At 37.9% G+C, this 19,282-nt stretch overlaps 2 protein-coding genes across 13 annotated transcripts in view; one reads left to right on the plus strand and one right to left on the minus strand.

The window, feature by feature from the left end:
• The window catches only part of dlgap2a (discs, large (Drosophila) homolog-associated protein 2a), a 290,006-nt gene that overhangs the window by 258,266 nt on the left and 12,458 nt on the right, over nucleotides 1–19,282 (minus strand). The gene's annotated exons all lie outside the window — the stretch shown is intronic.
• The window catches only part of LOC130931462 (uncharacterized), a 69,153-nt gene that overhangs the window by 42,271 nt on the left and 7,600 nt on the right, over nucleotides 1–19,282 (plus strand). For 11 of the 12 annotated variants that reach the window (XR_009067227.1, XR_009067228.1, XR_009067224.1 and 8 more), the window contains one exon: nucleotides 19,085–19,138. Coding sequence is in view for 4 of the 12 variants with exons in the window: in XM_057860288.1 (XP_057716271.1) it covers nucleotides 19,085–19,138 (54 nt within the window). In the remaining 8 variants the exon portion in view is untranslated. Of the gene's footprint in view, nucleotides 1–16,404; nucleotides 17,699–19,084; nucleotides 19,139–19,282 lie in introns of those variants that run through there. The other variant, XR_009067232.1, reaches the window with a different exon arrangement.

Genomic DNA, 19,282 nt, shown 5'->3' on the forward strand with positions numbered 1-19,282 from the left:
ACGCCTACCATTATAGGGCTTTAGCGTCCCCAACAGGTGGATGACGTCAGCGGGAGACTGGACTCATCGGTTTTACTATTCAGCCCATTGAGGGGGAATTATTCAGAACGAGGAAAACGCGACGAAGAGAGCCGCAAAATGTCATTGTTTCAGTCTCTCTACTCCAATATTTTTACAGGATATTCTTTTTATCCAAGTATCTTTCCCCAATAGCTATATAAATGGCTTTAGAAGGACCAGTCAGCCCGTCAAGGGGGAACTATTCACAACGAGGAAAACGCGACGAAGAGAGCTGCCAAATGTCATTGTTTCTGTCTCTTTACTTCAATATTTTTACAGGATATTCTTTTTTATCCAAGTATTTTCCCTAATTGATAAACAAATGGCATGGACATGACAAATAACAGTGTTGTGCTAAATGGAATATGAAATAATAAAAATGCATTTATTCAGGATGACATGGCAAAATTACTCCATAATGGTCAAAACTGTCGCCTTCACCTTTACTGTCGCACCTCCCAAACGATATTTTATGACACCTAAATCAGCCATATGTCATTTCCCTTCCCCGGCTTCAGAGAATGTAAACAAACCAAGGGGCGTGACAGCTAGCCTACACACGAACCCGAACCAAGTGATGTTTCAAAGTCTTCGAAGCGGAAAATCACACATAACTAGCCTGGATTATTTGACATGACGACTGGGTTGTCGATTGTCTTCATGGATTGGCAAACCGCCCGGCAGAGAGCAATTTACAGTTCGTTCCCCGGAGGAGGGCGGCTGCAGTTGTTGTGCAGCTAACGTGCTGCTAATGTGCATGAGGAGAGCTTTTTACATGCCTATGAATGATCAAACTTAAGTAGTCCTTTATTTAAAGAAAGTTTGTGGTGTTTACTTTGTAATAGCTGTATTAATATTCGACATAATACAAAACAAGATGTTTACTTACTTCCTCGTAAATCCAATGGTGCCACAGTAGTCGGGCTTGTTTTGGCCAATATCCATGGTGAATGGGAACCTTTTGAAACTCCAAAAAGGCGCATACGCCTCTCCCTCATAGAGAATTATTTTTCTGCAGCCGTTTTGGCTGGCGTGATGCGAAAAATAAACGTATTAATCCGCAAAATCAGCTGAATCCTTCGTCCTCATACATAACAGTACGCTGTATGGTGAAGAGGATGCCTTCTCCCGTATACGTCACAGCGCCCTCCTCCTCAATGCAAGACCAAAGCCGGAAGTCACTCATTTTCATGGCGCGGAATTCAAAAAACTAAATACAGTGCCTTGCAAAAGTATTCGGCCCCCTTGAATCTTGCAACCTTTCGCCACATTTCAGGCTTCAAACATAAAGATATGAAATTTAATTTTTTTGTCAAGAATCAACAACAAGTGGGACACAATCGTGAAGTGGAACAACATTTATTGGATAATTTAAACTTTTTTAACAAATAAAAAACTGAAAAGTGGAGCGTGCAATATTATTCGGCCCCTTTACTTTCAGTGCAGCAAACTCACTCCAGAAGTTCAGTGAGGATCTCTGAATGATCCAATGTTGTCCTAAATGACCGATGATGATAAATAGAATCCACCTGTGTGTAATCAAGTCTCCGTAGAAATGCACCTGCTCTGTGATAGTCTCAGGGTTCTGTTTAAAGTGCAGAGAGCATTATGAAAACCAAGGAACACACCAGGCAGGTCCGAGATACTGTTGTGGAGAAGTTTAAAGCCGGATTTGGATACAAAAAGATTTCCCAAGCTTTAAACATCTCAAGGAGCACTGTGCAAGCCATCATATTGAAATGGAAGGAGCATCAGACCACTGCGAATCTACCAAGACCCGGCCGTCCTTCCAAACTTTCTTCTCAAACAAGGAGAAAACTGATCAGAGATGCAGCCAAGAGGCCCATGATCACTCTGGATGAACTGCAGAGATCTACAGCTGAGGTGGGAGAGTCTGTCCATAGGACAACAATCAGTCGTACACTGCACAAATCTGGCCTTTATGGAAGAGTGGCAAGAAGAAAGCCATTTCTCAAAGATATCCATAAAAAGTCTCGTTTTAAGTTTGCCACAAGCCACCTGGGAGACACACCAAACATGTGGAAGAAGGTGCTCTGGTCAGATGAAACCAAAATTGAACTTTTTGGCCACAATGCAAAACGATATGTTTGGCGTAAAAGCAACACAGCTCATCACCCTGAACACACCATCCCCACTGTCAAACATGGTGGTGGCAGCATCATGGTTTGGGCCTGCTTTTCTTCAGCAGGGACAGGGAAGATGGTTAAAATTGACGGGAAGATGAATGCAGCCAAATACAGGAACATTCTGGAAGAAAACCTGTTGGTATCTGCACAAGACCTGAGACTGGGACGGAGATTTATCTTTCAACAGGACAATGATCCAAAACATAAAGCCAAATCTACAATGGAATGGTTAAAAAATAAACGTATCCAGGTGTTAGAATGGCCAAGTCAAAGTCCAGACCTGAATCCAATCGAGAATCTGTGGAATGAGTTGAAGACTGCTGTTCACAAACACTCTCCATCCAACCTCACTGAGCTCGAGCTGTTTTGCAAGGAAGAATGGGCAAGAATGTCAGTCTCTCGATGTGCAAAACTGATAGAAACATACTCCAAGCGACTTGCAGCTGTAATTGGAGCAAAAGGTGGCGCTACAAAGTATTAATGCAAGGGGGCCGAATAATATTGCACGCCCCACTTTTCAGTTTTTTATTTGTTAAAAAAGTTTAAATTATCCAATAAATGTTGTTCCACTTCACGATTGTGTCCCACTTGTTGTTGATTCATGACAAAAAAATTGAATTTCATATCTTTATGTTTGAAGCCTGAAATGTGGCGAAAGGTTGCAAGATTCAAGGGGACCGAATACTTTTGCAAGGCACTGTACATATAGCGATCGCTTCCACACACATCCAAGCGGTCCATATCATTCAGGAGCATAAAATACCGCGTGTATTATGAAATAAACATGCTTTTTCGTGTCACATGCACTTTAAGGGATGCACTCAATTTTGTTGTACTTGTACAATGGAGGAATTAATTCTATTCTATTCTATTCTATTAAACAGCTAAATGACTTTAATTATATTGCACTTTTAATATAGAACTGCTACTTTCACAAATTTCACAATTACAACCCCCTGCTACAATGACAAAGGCACACTAATAGAGCCTTGTGATTTAATATATGTGGTATGACATTTTCGTAGGACAAAAGTTAAATTCACTAGTAAGAAAGTAATCGGTTCTTCTGGAGTGCTGAACTTTGTTACTCGTGAGCATCTACACCAGTGTTTTTCAACCGGTGTGCCGCGTGGGATCGTCATGTGTGCCACGAGCAATTATCCAGTGTCGCATTTGTATATATATCTCTTTTTTTTTTTTTTACGGTCACCGGGCAGAGTTGCAGTAGCAAGGAAGGAAGGAATATGTAAAACATTTTGTGGTCGTGTACAGATGAGCGAGGTATTGGTCGCGTCGCGTTCAAGAACTACTCGGATTTCTAGCCATCAGCGACCTTGCTGTCCGCGACAATGTGGACCCAAGCACGTCTACTGCACATCATTTGGTTAGACTCGTCATGTGTCGATATACTCGAAAGTGTCCTTTCTATTTTATCCATATGTGACGACCGTCAATCCTCCCCGTTTTATTCCAACACATTGTTGAAGACAGCAAGGTTGCTAATGGCTAGAAATCTGAGCAGTTCTTGAAAGCGACACGAGTAGCTATCCAACAGCACCATGGTGCCAAGCAAGTTTAAACGTCATCTTCAAACGAAACACCCGTCGCTTCAAAACAAGTCGATGGACTAATTTTTTCGCCTTCGTGAAAACAGAGAAACAGGCAATTTTTTTTTAGAAAAACTACAAACGTAAATTAGAAGGCCCTCAAAGCCAGTTACCTTGTTGCTGAACTTGTTGCTAAATGTGACAGAGACATAAATACTGCCTGCAAAGCCTTTGTCTGCGAGATGTTCGGCCCTGATGCAGTTAATGCATTACTCAAGTCCCCCTGTCTGATAATTCTGAGCTTTTTCAAGCAAACAGTGGGGCAAATAAGTATTTAGTCAACCACTAATTGTGCAAGGTCTCCCTCTTGAAAATATTAGAGAGGCCTATAATTGTCAACATGGTTAAACCTCAACCATGAGAGACAGAATTCAAAGTTCGTGTTGCCCAATGACAGCTGCAAAACATCTCTGCTCTAGAGGAGATCTGCATGGAGGAATGGGCCAAAATACCAGCAACAGTGTGTGAAAAGTTTGTGAAGAATTACAGAAAACGTTTGGCCTCCGTTATTGCCAACAAAGGGTACATATCCAAGTATTGAAATGAACTTTTGGTATTGACTGAATACTTATTTTCCACCATGAGATGCAAATAAATTATTTAAAAATCAAACAATGTTATTTTCTGTTTTTTTTTCCACATTCTGTCTCTCATGGTTGAGGTTTACCCATGTTGACAATTACAGGCCTCTCTAATATTTTCAAGTGGGAGAACCTGCACAATTAGTGGTTGACTAAATACGTATTTGCCCCACTGTAACTGCTATAAAAAAATAACAAAAAAAAACCCCAGAAAAACTGAGAGCTGTTGAAGAATAACAATATTGGCTTTGTCTTCATCTAAGCAGGCTCAAGTTTCACACTGAGAAATTATTTATATTAAATGTACTGCGCAGAAAATAATTTTGGAACATTTTTGGTTTGTGATGTGCCACGAGATTTTTTCCAATGTAAAAATGTGCCGAGACTCAAAAAAGGTTGCAAAACACTGCTCTACACAATATCATCTACACCAGGGGTGGGCAAACTATTCCACAAAAGGCCGCAGTGGGTTCGGGTTTTTGTTGCAACCCATTAAGAGGACACATTTTCACCAATCTGCTGTTTTACAAGTGAATTCAGTCAATTGCAGTCAGGTGCTTCTCATTTCTGCTGAAACTTTATTGGTTATACTATCTGTGCTGGGTCAGTTGGAACAAAGACCAGGACCCACTGCGACTCTCGAGGACCGGTTTGCCCATCCCTGATCTACACAATACTTTTACTACTTTTTTATGAATGTTATTTTAAAGATCACACCCCTGCCAAATTCAATAATCTTTCATCAATTTTCTGTACTACTCATGATGACAATACAAATAAAAACTGGGGGTTCAGTAGTTTGCTTAAGGAGATGTGGACATATAGTCATGGAGATTTGGGGTCCAACCCATAACATTTGGGTTGAGAAAGGACCACTCAAACACCTGACCCATGTCATTTTATGTAATGGACCATAATGACAGGTAAACTGATAATATAAACATGTCTAGGAGTGGGACCCTCTGGTTACCTCCTGATATGACACGATTTGCAATATAAGGCGCATGATGACGATCATCTCACAATTTGGCAATACAACAACTATTAAGACGTAGGCGAGGAAATCAGTCTACGATATTCTATTACTATTAAAGAGAAAAAAAATACTAAAAGCTTTTTCAAAATGGAAAAATAAACAATTTTTGTCGTGGACAATCTGTCAAAAACTTGTCTTCCTCACAGACTATGAGAATATTTGCTGTATTTCAGTGCAAAATTTCTGTAAATAAGTACAGTATGATTATATTATTGCAACACCCTTGTACACAAATGATTGTCTTAAGTCATTGCCTGTCATTGATAACGATGGATGTCCAATTCATTTAAACTGGGAAGTGTGGCTTTCAATGCTCTAGCTTGAGTGCCACTGAATGCGCTAGACATCAAATTCGTTTTGACTGGGATGGGCGAATGAGCGCTCCCTTTTATGTCAATGGCAGCCAATCAGTTAACAGACAGTATTCTAGTGGAATAGATGCCTTTATTAAACAGTGACATATTTTTAGATGATATATCAATCCTTGGCGAGACCATATTGATAATCTATTGACATACAAAGTGTCGCGATATATCACCTCATCGATATATTGTCATGCATGACAATGCCTAGATGCTGTAGCCACAGCCATTCACACTCACATTCACAGTAGTTCTTGATTTTACCTTAAATTCGTAATTCGGGAAAATCATTGGAAGCTGAAGAGAGAAATGCCGCAGCCAAGATGAACCGTTCACAAACTTGAAACGTTTCACAGTGAGGCAAAGGTGATAACTAGTTCTTCCACGATGCTGCCAAATCATTTGATTAAAATTTGGCAATGTCATGGGCATGTCACATTGATGATTTATCCGCTGTTATTAATAGTCAAGCAGTAGGGGAGCGGGTGTAATTGCATTCTCGTGATGACTGACTGCCTAATGCAGTGAGCAATAGGAGGAGGTTCACAGGACTCTAAAGAAGCATTTCCACCAAGTATTATTCCATCGATGTGAAAACTTGAAATAATTCACTGAAGCCAACTATACCATGCTAATGTAAATAGACATTACAGAGAAAATGATGGGAAATTATGTTAACACAGTTGACCTGCACTTTTGTATTAATAATGTATGCGCAATCAACTTTAAACAAAGTACTTGTTTATTTTTTAATGTCAGGATACGTTGAATAATACAAATACGTTCATCGTTATGCCACAGTAATTTTTTTAACAGTGTGCGTATAGTGGGAATTATTATTTTGACCGTGGTATATTTATCCATGTAATTATGAATTATAATATACCGACATGAATAATCATAAACCGTGTGCATAATATGTATGACTAATGACGCACATATTGGAGAATTGGAAACAAAAAAATAATTAGTGTTATTAATTTATGTAAATATTCTAGTTATACAATCTCAGATTCTACAGTCATATTTGAAAAATAATTACAAATCGAGCAGTACAGTGGGGATCATAATAATACACTGTATGTTTAATACATAAGCTAAAGATATAATATTGATTTAACCACTGTGTGTAATAAGTATAGCATCCTCATAAAGTGTCCAGGAAGTATTTATTTCACACATTTGTAGGTGAGAGGTAAATGTATGCGGACTGATTTAAAAGACAATTAAAGATCAGCTATATTACGGTACATGTAAAAAAAACAAAACAAGGATTTGAAGACATTAAATAATGAAAAACCTAGACTGCAAATGAACATTTTGCTCATTGGTCTGACTTCATCGTTCTTTGTTTTATTCTCAACGCAATGATGACTCATGTTTGCCACGGCCGAGCTCGCACCTTTTGAACCATCTCCCATGGTAAATTGTCTGGAGGGAACACAGTGAGTCCTTCCCTCATCAGAGGTCACGTTCGCCTGTGACAAATCTCTGCATCTTCATTCACAGCACTTCATAACACTTGTGACAGCTGTGACTTCATTGTAATATCTCTAGCCTTACGTGCATAATGCCCATTTTTTATGCCGCTCCCCAACTAAGATGAAGTTGTGGATCAAGAATTCAAATCCTGTAATTTATTTGCTGCATCATTTTTGTCACAAATCAACTCATTGTGTAATCAGCGTTTCACAAGACTAATGTGAAGGCTGCATGGGGTCAGTTCTCACTGAGTAACAGCGTGATCGTGTGTGTGAATTATTGTCTGCTCAATATGTGACTTGTGATTGATTGCCCACGAGTCCAGGGTGTAAAATGCCTTTTGGTGAAGATTTGGTGGGATTTACACAAACTTCGCTGAACACGCTAAGTGGTGTAGAGAATAGTTGCTATTTGGGGGTCAATGTGTCTTAGCTGATAGATTCCTAGTAGTAATAAACTAATAAAACCTCAAGATACTTGAAGGCTATGAAAAAAATGATCACAAGACAAGCCCAAGTATGCCCTTGTCCCTTTACTAAATAAAACCCTGAGCTTCTTGCTTCAATGCTTTACCAGCACAATTGTGAGCTATTTATTTATAACGAGCAATATGGCCCAGCATTGCTTGTGTTTGTGTAACGTGAACGCAATACAACTGAACGGCAGATAAAACATACTTTTCTTTGAGATGCAGATGTAATGTAGTAATAGTAGGACACCATAAAGGGGTTATTGCACAATTGCTTTTCCATCACTGTGTACAGTATAGTGGCGAGTAACGTGGAGAAGAATTAAAGAGGCAGTTTTTATGTTTCACACTTGCTGCTCTTTTACCCATACACTGCACAACCCCAAGAGACAACACCTTTAATGAACATAAAACACCAGAACATAACAACGGAAACCACCACTCTCAGTCCTGGTTGCCCCAACTACTCATGAACCATTGCGGACGTAACACATAATAAATAACAGTCATGACAGTATGAATATCCAACTGAAATGAATCCCTTAGTAATATTTGGAAAATTGTAGATTTTTTTAAAAAATCGAGTGTCTTGTTGTTGAGTACTCAAAGCCACAACCTATTATCATAGCACATTTAAATTTGTACATGAAACCGTAAAGTTTGAAAGCCAACTGCGACATTGCAATCACAAGAGATGTGTCTTTTGCCCAAAAGACTGCACTGTCGCCTCCACAATCAGTGATGATCCATGATAATTTTGGGAGTTTGGAATTAATTTTCCACACGAAATAGAGGCCTAAAGAAATCAGCTAGGAACGCATCCAGAAACATAAAGTGTAAATGTTAAAATTTCGTTAAAAATCCGCCCGGCCATTTTGGAGTCCATAGGGAACGAACACACACACACAAACACGCACCCTCACACACCGTTACATTTACATATAAGTATAAATATCTCGGTCAATTACTACTAGTCAATTGTGCAGTTGTCATGAAAACTATACCTTAATCAAAAAATATTTTGGCATCTTACTCAGATGCTACAAATTATAGAACAGTTCAGTGTCATTAAATTAAAAATTTTATGTATTTTGTGTTATTCGGACTACAATAATATGTTGAAATGCTAATACAAAGGGTTCATAACTAGCTGAACCTCAAATGTCTGGAGTGTAAGCGATAGGCTAAATACCATTAGCAGATGTTAAGTGTGATGTGGATGTTACGGATTGTTAAAGCACCGCTACGGCTCAGTAGGATATATTCATGCCATGGAAGACTATTATCTATATTTGTAGACATGCTTAACACAACTTGTTACTGTTTAGTTTGTTGAATAATTTGAGGTTGAATAATTTTGACGTTAACTATATAGCTGGCTGATTTTTTACTTTCAAGGTCAAATTCCAATATGTGGTGGTTTATGATATGTTACCAAATTATCAGACAAAATACAAACATTCCACTCAGCTTTTTTTTTTTTTTTTTTTTTTTTTTACTGCCAAACAGCAGCTTTGCTTTCCTTTGCCCTACTTTCAGTGGCGTCAATGGTGTTTGTAGCAGATGCTGCAGCTGTGTTCAGCGGGAGCAGAAAATGCTGAGCATATACAGTAAAAGCAAAGAGACAATTAGCAGCTAGAAATTGAAGACAAAAATCTGAATGGCCAAATAAAAACAAGTACCGTAAATGCTTCACTTTAACGAGTAAATGTTGATATAACAACAGTCGTTCAGTTTGACCAATTAAGTTTGGCTTAGAGCAGTGGTTCTTAACCTTGCTAATGGTACCGAACCCAATGAGTTTCACAGGTGCATTCACCGAGCCCTTCTGAATTTCATTATAAAGCCATTTTTTCACGAATTCCAAACCTAACAAGCTAACATCTAAGTGAATTCCTGTATTTCTTCCAGATTTCAAGTTTATTACAAATAATTTTGCCTTTGCTGTAGATTTCTACGTTGGTAAATAAAATGTAACTCATTTTATTTCACACTGTTCCTTTTTTTTGTTTTCATTAGAGATGTGGGTCCGATCATGTCATTTTCAAAGTATCGGAATCGGCAAAAAAATATCGGCCTTGCCTTTTTTTAATGTATATATATTTTAATTAAATCGTTTTCTAATTGTATTTAACGTTACAGACATAATATGTTACACTCATCCAAAGTCTTTAGTTTAGGCATAAAGTTGGGTTATCAAATTCATCCCAATAATGGCCGCACTTAATTTATTAAAAAATGTGTCACGTTATATATTAATGTATACGCTGGACGACCCTCTCACTCATTGTTGCGCTCAATCTGTAATGACGCCGTCTTACCTATATAGAGAGATAAAAGGCAGCACAATAGAAGTAGAGTGGATTTTGGCAGCCTTAGGAGCCATATTTTATTCGCTAATGCCTTGTCATCCCCCTCCCTATGATCAGAAATATCATGGGAAGCAAGGTGGCTATTGATCTTTGTCTTGGCACCCTAAGTTATGTCCCAACGCAGAGAAGATATATCAATTGGTAGCACGACGCACAGTCATGGGTGCACTTCCCATCATGCATTTGGGATGGCCACAGTATCATTTACTGAAAGCTCAACAAATACACTAGATGGCAATATTTCGTCACAATACACAAAGTCACAAGTCTTTCTATCCATGGATCCCTCTCACAGAAAGAATGTTAATAATGTAAATGCCATCTTGAGGATTTATTGTCATAATAAACAAATATAGTACTTATGTACTGTATGTTGAATGTATATATTCGTCCGAGTTTTATTCATTTTTTTTCTTAATGCATTGCCAAAATGTATATGATCGGGAAAAATTATCGGGAATGATTGGAATTGAATCGGGAGCAAAAAAAAAGCAATCGGCTCGGGAAATATCGAGATCGGCAGATACTCAAACTAAAACGATCGGGATCGGATCGGGAGCAAAAAAAAACATGAACGGAACAACCCTAGTTTTCATGTTTACATTCTCTTTTTATTGTCACATCCTTGCATCACATCCTATTTTCATGACGTAAAATGACGCAATTAAAAAAAAAAAAAAAAAAAACTATACGCAGTTCACGCTGTCTGTAGGTCTGTTATACTTTCTCATACCAAGTGCCAGTCAACCTTCCACTGAGCAAACCGATTTCTCCTGCTATTAGATAGAGGGCTAGCAGTTGAAGGAAATGGAATAAAGCCTGTAAATTGAGGGCAAACTAGTCCAAAACCTGGTTTAAAATGCCACTTTGTCTAAATTTAGTCAGTGTACAAAATAGGGCTCTGCGTTTCTTAACCTTCACCGAACCCCTGAAGCTTACTCACCGAACCCGTGGGGTTCGATTGAACCCCAGTTAAGAACCACTGGTTTTAGAGGTATCAGCACAAAAAGATTACATGTATTCTGTTTATTTTAATCCATTTCAATCAATAGCTTAAGTCTTCAGATAAGCATTTTCATTTTGACAATGCAAGCCACCACAGCAGCTCACTGTGTCAGTAAATCTCATCCAATTTTAGCTCTTCACCACTTCTTCTAACATCAAGCCCATTTGGTTGCATTGTTGCGTGCTGCATAATTAGTAGACATATGAGGAATCTCTGAGTAAGCATTATGTTAATGCATTCTGAATCTCAGTCACTCTCTATTTTGACTCAGCTCCTGCAGGAAATAAGATTGCTGGTAAATTAAGATGCTGAATACAAGAATAAAACAACAACAACAAAATATAAGTAGATAAGGTGACTCAAGAAAATAGTGAAATATAAAAAAGATGGGACGGAATGTATCTTATAAATCTGGCAAAGTGACCAAGTTGATGCAAATTTATTAATACTGCAATGCAGTTCTGTGGTAGTGCATGTCAGTTCACATATACTACAGTATTTAATTATGGGGAAAAATGAAAAAATGTAACAGGATATGATGTGATAGAGGTGACTGAATTGGGATCATTATGGAAAAAAAAAAAAAAAAAAAAACAGGTTAAAAAAAAATTACGTATATCCATTCATCCATTTTCAAGCTTGCAACAATGTTGAAAAGGCAAGATAGACCACAGCCAGGTCACGATTCAGCCGTTAAACAAAATAAAAGTTGAAAGACCCAAATTAAAGAAAGAAAAAAAAAAAAAAAAAAACGCACTCATGACGTCTCCTCGCCAACCTCCCCCTCAGCTCCAAACCTTCCAACTTGTTTTGATCTTCCTCCTTTCTGCTCCCACTCACTCGCCATCACAAAAACATGCACATGTGCTTGTCTGTCCGCCCACATAAACCACTGGCATGGGTGAGTCCCCAATATGAGGCAAAATTTGAATAGGTGGGGGTTTATGGAAAGACACAAAAATGAGTGCAGCACTACTGACAAGTAGTGGTGTCTCCATGGCAACCAAGGGAGCAAAGCCCTGCAACGTGGTGTCAAACAAACAAAGGATTTAAAACCTAAAGTGTTGAGTGGTGGTCGTAATGATGGGATGGGGTCAATAAAAGTGAGTGTAGGCAAAACCTGTGCTGTACTAAACACTCTATAAAATAGATATTTCAGACTACCAGGGTGAAATATTAGCCTAGCCTACTTCATCACATAGTGTTACCCTTTTTCTCCTATATTTTTTTTATCTAAACAACTGCATCATTAATTGTCTTTAAACATGAGCGCTCACTAAAATTATAACTCCATTAAAATTACTCTTATTAACTAACATTTATTTATTTTTAGCATCCATCAAAGTGGTATGAAGGCCTGGGAAGTAAAGGGGGAGACGAGGGCAAAGAAATTGTGTAACTTCTAAGGCTTAGGTACTCTCTGTGAGGAGATTTCTTTGAAAGCCATAAAACTATAACCATTTATTGTGTAATGTTGTGAGGAAATCTACATGGATACAAGCAGGGAACTGAATAAACAGTTATCAGGAAAAACAAGGTGCACCACCAACTTTACTGCTCAAAAGTAGAATACAGGTGAGCTGGAATTCATACCAGCTTTAAGCAAGTGACTGGGTAGACCAGTTGCCACTTAATCACAGAGAACGTTGAACGGAACATTCATGCTTTTGGAATGTGGGTGTAAACTGCAATACTCTGCGAAGCCCCATTCAAAAGGCACTCAAAACTGCAAGAGCCAAGAGAGAAACCCACAGCGAGGCAGACGGCTCCACCATGCTTTCGAAAAGAATTTGATAGTGTAATTAAAAAAGGGACACTTACCTGGTGACCGAATAAGTGCGATTGATTCCAATGTTAATTGCCTTTAAATAGGTGAAAGTGGCCATTGATTAGAAGTGTCCTGCAGTTTGCTTCCATTATGTACTGTATGTCCACCACTGCAACCCAAGGACAGTGGTGGAACTTTATCATATCTATAAAATACAATTCTTAAATGATTCAGAGGCCAAAGTTAGATATGTATTGATAAATACATAAATGGCGGAAAACACAGACAAGACTGAAAAAGCAGTTTCTGCTTTTGCACCCATCTTTAAAAAAACTGCTGTATTTTAAGCCAAAAGAACAGTTGCGTTTGATAGAAAAATATGTCTATATTCTGCCATAGCAGTTTCATGGCGCATTAAGCCCCCGAACTATTTTTAATTTGTCCGTTTTACCCTGGAGACCCCCGTTTACAGACACCGTGCAACCGCTTTTGTTTCAACCTAGCCATAAAAAGGGAATTATATTTATTATTCAAAATGTCTATCATTTTTAGCTTGGAATCATTAATTGAATAAAAAAACAACTTATAAAAAATATTCACTTGCATATTTTTAACTTTTAAACGAATTATGTCACAATGAAAAAAATAATGTCTTTAAATAAGGTCACGGATATCTACCTCATAACTATCGCTTGATTGTATTTTTTTCTTACTGTCGCATTTCCCCCAATATTTTAGATGATAAATAATCAATCCAAACAAAGAAACAAACATACCAAAGAAAAAACATTTAAAAGGGTAAATATTTGAAAAAGAAATTCTCGACCGCTACTTGTTGTCTGTGACTTCTGCATCGCGACCCTTGTTATATTACTGTGTTTCACCCATAAAATCCCCACAAAGTCCAGCTGTGGCCATTCACAGCTGTGTCTTGAAATTCGGTGAGACATGCTACAACTGAGTTTTTGTATCGAAATAAGTTAAGTACGCAATAATATCTCGTTAAAATCATGGTTTCTTTAATTCTGCTCTTATGCTCTCACCTCGAGTTAGGGTTTAAAAAAATTTTTCGTCCCCCAGAAAATTGAGATTTTAAGCTTTCCAATGACATATCACACATGCATATAGGACAATTTTGAAATTTGGCCAAATTGGGGGTCTCAGAGCAGAATTTCAAGTCACCAGAGTGTTTTCCACCTTATATATTTTATAAGCCAAAGTTTGAGCAATAATAACGCGCTTAAAGTTTGGGGGTTGGTTGGTTGAATTAAATGGCATTACACTTAGAAGTTGTTTCCAAATATTTGAAAAGAAACAGTCCTAAAACACATGTGAATCTTTTTTGTTTGAATGCACTGTGCTAGATTAAAAACCGTTTGGATGAGTTTTTCGTGTAAGACCAGAGGAAGCCTGAGAAACACTGGTAGAACCGTAACATACTTTGAGGACACTCAAGAGGGGGAACGAGAGAATGTGATTAATAAATAAATAAATACTAAATTGTTAAGTGAAAAAGACAGTTCGAGGGCATAAGAGAGGTATGAAAAAAGATTTAAGAGTAATAGTTATTTCATATTTTGTCATTATTTACATTTACAGTACAATGGTACCTCGACTTACGATCTCTTTGACACACGATCTTTTCGACATCCGAAGTAAAATCTGACCCGCCATTTGTTTCTACATCCGAAGACACACTCGAAATACGATTTATGACAGCGCCGCAGTTTCTTTGTTTTCCTGCAAGACGGACGCACGGCGGATTTTCTTGTGAGAGAACTCAACATGTGTTCCAACAGTGTTGGTGCAGGTTTGGGGAAAAAAAATGAAAAGATGAAGCTTTCCATTGAAATGAAGATGGAAATGAAAGAAAAATATGGTGTATGATCTCGGCGGTCCTCCTCCGTTCGCTAGTCTTTATAACTTAAGGTGACAATTATTATTATTGTAACATCGCCAAAGAAATCGCCAGCTTCATCAGGTTTAAAATCATTTATTTCAGAACTTGTGCAACACAACATGCCCACTGTCCGCCGCAGCTGAACATGAAAAGTGAAAATAAAAAGTATCCCTCACTCTTTCATGTCAGCCACGTGGTGCGTTCAGGTACACCACGCAAAAATACATCTGCCACATTAAAACCCGATTCATTACATAATTAAAGGTATTATTATGATTATTATTATTACTTTGAGTATATTATTATTCCAATTTTTATTCATAGTTTATTTGTTTTGCTCTGTGTAATTGCTATTTGCAATAGTACCAGCAGTATTTATTAAGGATTTAGTGTAGGCTTTCAGGCTGTGGAATGAATTAATGTAGCGGTACCACTGTATTATGTAAATTATGTATATTGTCACTCACTCACTCACTCACTCACTCACTCACTCACTCACTCACTCACTCACTCACTCACTCACTCACTCACTCACTCACTCACTCACTCACTCACTCACTCACTCACTCACTCACTCACTCACTCTTACTTTAAAAAAGTAATTAATTACAGTTACAAATTATTTCTCCCAAAAGTAATTGTTTTAGCAACTCCGTTACCTGAATGTAAGAGTAATTCGTTACTTGGCAAAGTAACTGGTGATAATTTTCATTGTTTTTTTTTTCCCCTCAAAAAAAAAAAAAACAAACAAACAAAAAAAAAGGTCACACAATGTGAAATTTAAAGGGTTTTTGGGGCAATTGGCCCTAGACCAATTCTTTACCCTAAACTTAACTACACACAGGGGTAACTAGATAGTAACCTTTGCTATGTGCGGAAGTCATTTAATGTTGTGAATCAACCGTTAAAGTTATTAAAATTGCTCCCGATATTGCATTAGTCCCCTTCCGTCTACTTTCAACATGTGTCAGTTTTAAAACTTTCATCATTTAAAGACAGATTTAAGTCAAGATTTTGTCGATTTATGAGCATTTTAGATAAAAAGTTACTTAGGTTCGCTAGGAAGGTTCTCTACAACAAAGCCTTCCTGAGAAATCTACTGCTTTAAGATGGCGGCTGTTTACTAAGGCATCTTGTTCTTTATACATGTTGCTAATGCCCCCGTGTCTGCTATTTGCATCTAGTTCTATAATATGTGATATCTACCGTAGCATCGTGTGGGCGTAGTTTGAAGGCTATCGGCTACAGTCAGGCATTATTGGAGCCACCTAGCATCGCGTTTGCAACGGCATCACAACTCCCTTGCCTCCTTACCACGCCACCACTCCTGCTCTGCTGTCTCGTCTCCGTGAGTCCGTCTCTCAGACTTTTCTCGCGACATTCAACCAACATAGTAACGCATAGTAACGCACGCCTTTCCCGCCTCAGTAACGGTAGTAGCGTTGCCAAGATGAGAAAAGTAATTAATTAGATTACTTACTACTGAAAAAAATAACGCCGTTAGTGATGCCGTTATATTCTTACGCCGTTATTAACAACACTGCTCACGAGTGAAAAATCGACACAATACAACAACATCCATCCACTTTTATATTTTTGATTTATATTCCTTAGGTCCACAAGAGAGCTTGAGCTGATCCCAGCTGCTAGAGGTTGGGTTCTGGTCACTAGTCGACAGTAAATGCCAGGACGCACTCAAGAAAGGAGGCAGTCAGAGTGCCCAGAGAAAACCCACATAAGCATGGCGAGGCCAGAGCTAAGATTCAAATTCCCAATTTAAGAACTGCGATTCCGACTTGCCAACCACCATGCTGCTCCGTGATACAATGATTATGTAATAATCAATGAAGTGGGGGGAAAAAAAATATTGATGACACATCACGACAGCTTTGCAACCGTATATAACAGAAGTCATTTAAAAATATTGAATTTCGTTGTAACACCACTTCCTTACGGTACTTAGTGCTGTATAGTACTCTATTGTGTGTACGAGTGTGTGTCTTTTTTTCAGTTCTACAACATTTTAGTGAAAATACTGTATGTCGTGCTGGGACAGAAGCTTGTCGTGACATGGTGACACTGCAGCATTTTAACGGCCTACAACAGGTTTGTGCGTGTATGCCCGGGCTTTGGGAATGTTTTCCAATGGGAGAAGTCGATGCATTCAGTTGGACAGTGATTGAAGTCAAAAGCATTAACCCAGCAGACAGAGCGTGTTGACAATCGTTTGTGCTTCACACGGTCTCATGAGCGCAACTGACACATCACAAACGCTCCAAAATGACACATTTGACACCAGTAGCTGATCACTGCCTCTGGGTATGCTGCTGCATCCCACTGTGGATCAACTGACCACTCAATTAGTGACACAAGCTGGCCATCTGTGCTTAGTTCACCTTAAGCAAAAATGTGTGAACAAATTGTGTTACGTTGCTAAACTTGTCAGTTGTCAGTCAAAACTCATTCTGATCAAAATTTATATGAAATAAATTGACAGTCTCTGCATGGTGGCCATTTTATACAATGAGGTGCATTTTAGATTTTATGGGTTTCAGCACCATGAGCATTGTGTAATTATTGACATCAACAAGCTACTAGTTTATTTTTTGATTGAAAATTTTACAATTTTATTCAAATGAAAACATTAAGAGGGGTTTTAATACAACATTTCTATAACTTGTACTAACATTTATCTTTTAAGAACTACAAGTCTTTCTATCCATGGATCGCTTTAACAGAATGTTAATAATGTCTATGTCATCTTGTTGATTTATTGTTATAATAAACAAATACAGTAGTTATGTACAGTATGTTGAATGTATATATCTGTCTTGTGTCTTATCTTTCTATTCCAACAATAATTTACAAAAAAATATGGCAAAATGGTTTGAATTGTGTTTAATTACGATTAATTAATTTTTAAGCTGTGATTAACTCGATTAAAAATTTTAATCGTTTGAAAGCCCAACTTTTGTTATATTTTGTGTGCACTGAGTAGTACGTTTTATTTTTTTTCCCATTATTGCAGGTTTATCACAGCAAGCCTGCTAGTAAGGAGTTCTGTTGTAGAGATTCCTGAATGTCAATGCACTGTCTAGCTCACTTAGTTTGAGGGGCACCACAACTAAAGTTGTCCTAAATTATTGGGTAGCCGATAATATCGGCCGATAAAAGCATTTTAAAATGATATCGGAAAATATCTACATCGGTTTTTCATTAGCGGTTTTGGACCAATATGCACGCTGCCTTCAAAGTGAATGTAGAAGCCTTTTGCCTACTGCCATTGTACAAGGGCTGGTCACAGCTTAGCAAAGCAATTATACTTATTGACCATCAGATGTCAAACTAAGATGCTTGGGATTTGTTAGTTGAGCATTGTCATTATTAAAGCATCCAATGGGGCATCATAATACAATTAGCCATAATATGTCCGCATATGTCGGTATCGGTATGATATCGGTATTTGAGTTTTGGACCTGGACAATATCGGTTCTCAGTTAAAAGGTAATTATCAGATAACTCAAACCTAAAAAAACACTTTTTTTAACAGCTTAAAAAAATCCATGACATTCTTATGTTAATAACGACACAAGTACAGTAAATCATTTAGCAGTTTTTTTCTTTACAGCCCATACAGTGGCATGAAAATGTTTGTGCATACCCAGGGTGCCCAAAATGTTATATTAATATGAATGGAAGCCCAATGGGAACATTGAGTGGTATACAAAAGTTTGAGCACCTTGGGTGTGTCCAAGCTTTTGCATGCAATAGTGTTACCTCCCTCAAAATCTATGTTGTCTTTCAAAACTCATTTATATCAAATTCCTCTTAATGGAGCTAAATTGTCTCTTCTGTCTCTGCACACTTACCACTTTAGATACACCCGGAGGCATTAATTTCTTCTGCAATCTGACCATAAAAACTGACATGTCCCTATAACAATTCAAAATCACATCACATCCACAACAAGCTGCAAACATTCAAACACAGACAGATTCAATTTAAAAACCTCTTAGCTGCTTTGGATAAATTGCTCCTTTTGTTGCTATCAGTGAGTCGAATAAAATTATGTAAATTAGCATTGCAATCTGCCCATGGCAATATTTCAACCAAGCTCTCACAGAAAGAGCAACATGTCAAGGTGCAGAATGTTGACAGGTCATTCGACAGATGTTTTAATTGTTTACGAGTCTGAAGGTTTTAGTGACCATGTCTGTTGAGTGCCACAGTAAGTCTTGGATCTTAATCTCTGTATGTAAACAGTAAATTCCTTTATTTTTATTTCCACACACAGTTTACTCTGGAAAACACCTAAGTTCCAAGAACAAAGAAGGAGAATAATGGCAAGGTTTGTTCAAATTTGAAACAAAGCACGATAAACACACACTAACCTAATCAAGGCTAAGGGAAACACATTATGTAAGCAAGCTTTGGACCCAATCAAATTTTAAATGACACTCCTGAGTCATTCATCTTGTTTAAGAAGTGAATT

The sequence above is a fragment of the Corythoichthys intestinalis genome, chromosome 15 (genome assembly GCF_030265065.1).
Source record: "Corythoichthys intestinalis isolate RoL2023-P3 chromosome 15, ASM3026506v1, whole genome shotgun sequence".
NCBI lineage: Eukaryota > Metazoa > Chordata > Actinopteri > Syngnathiformes > Syngnathidae > Corythoichthys > Corythoichthys intestinalis.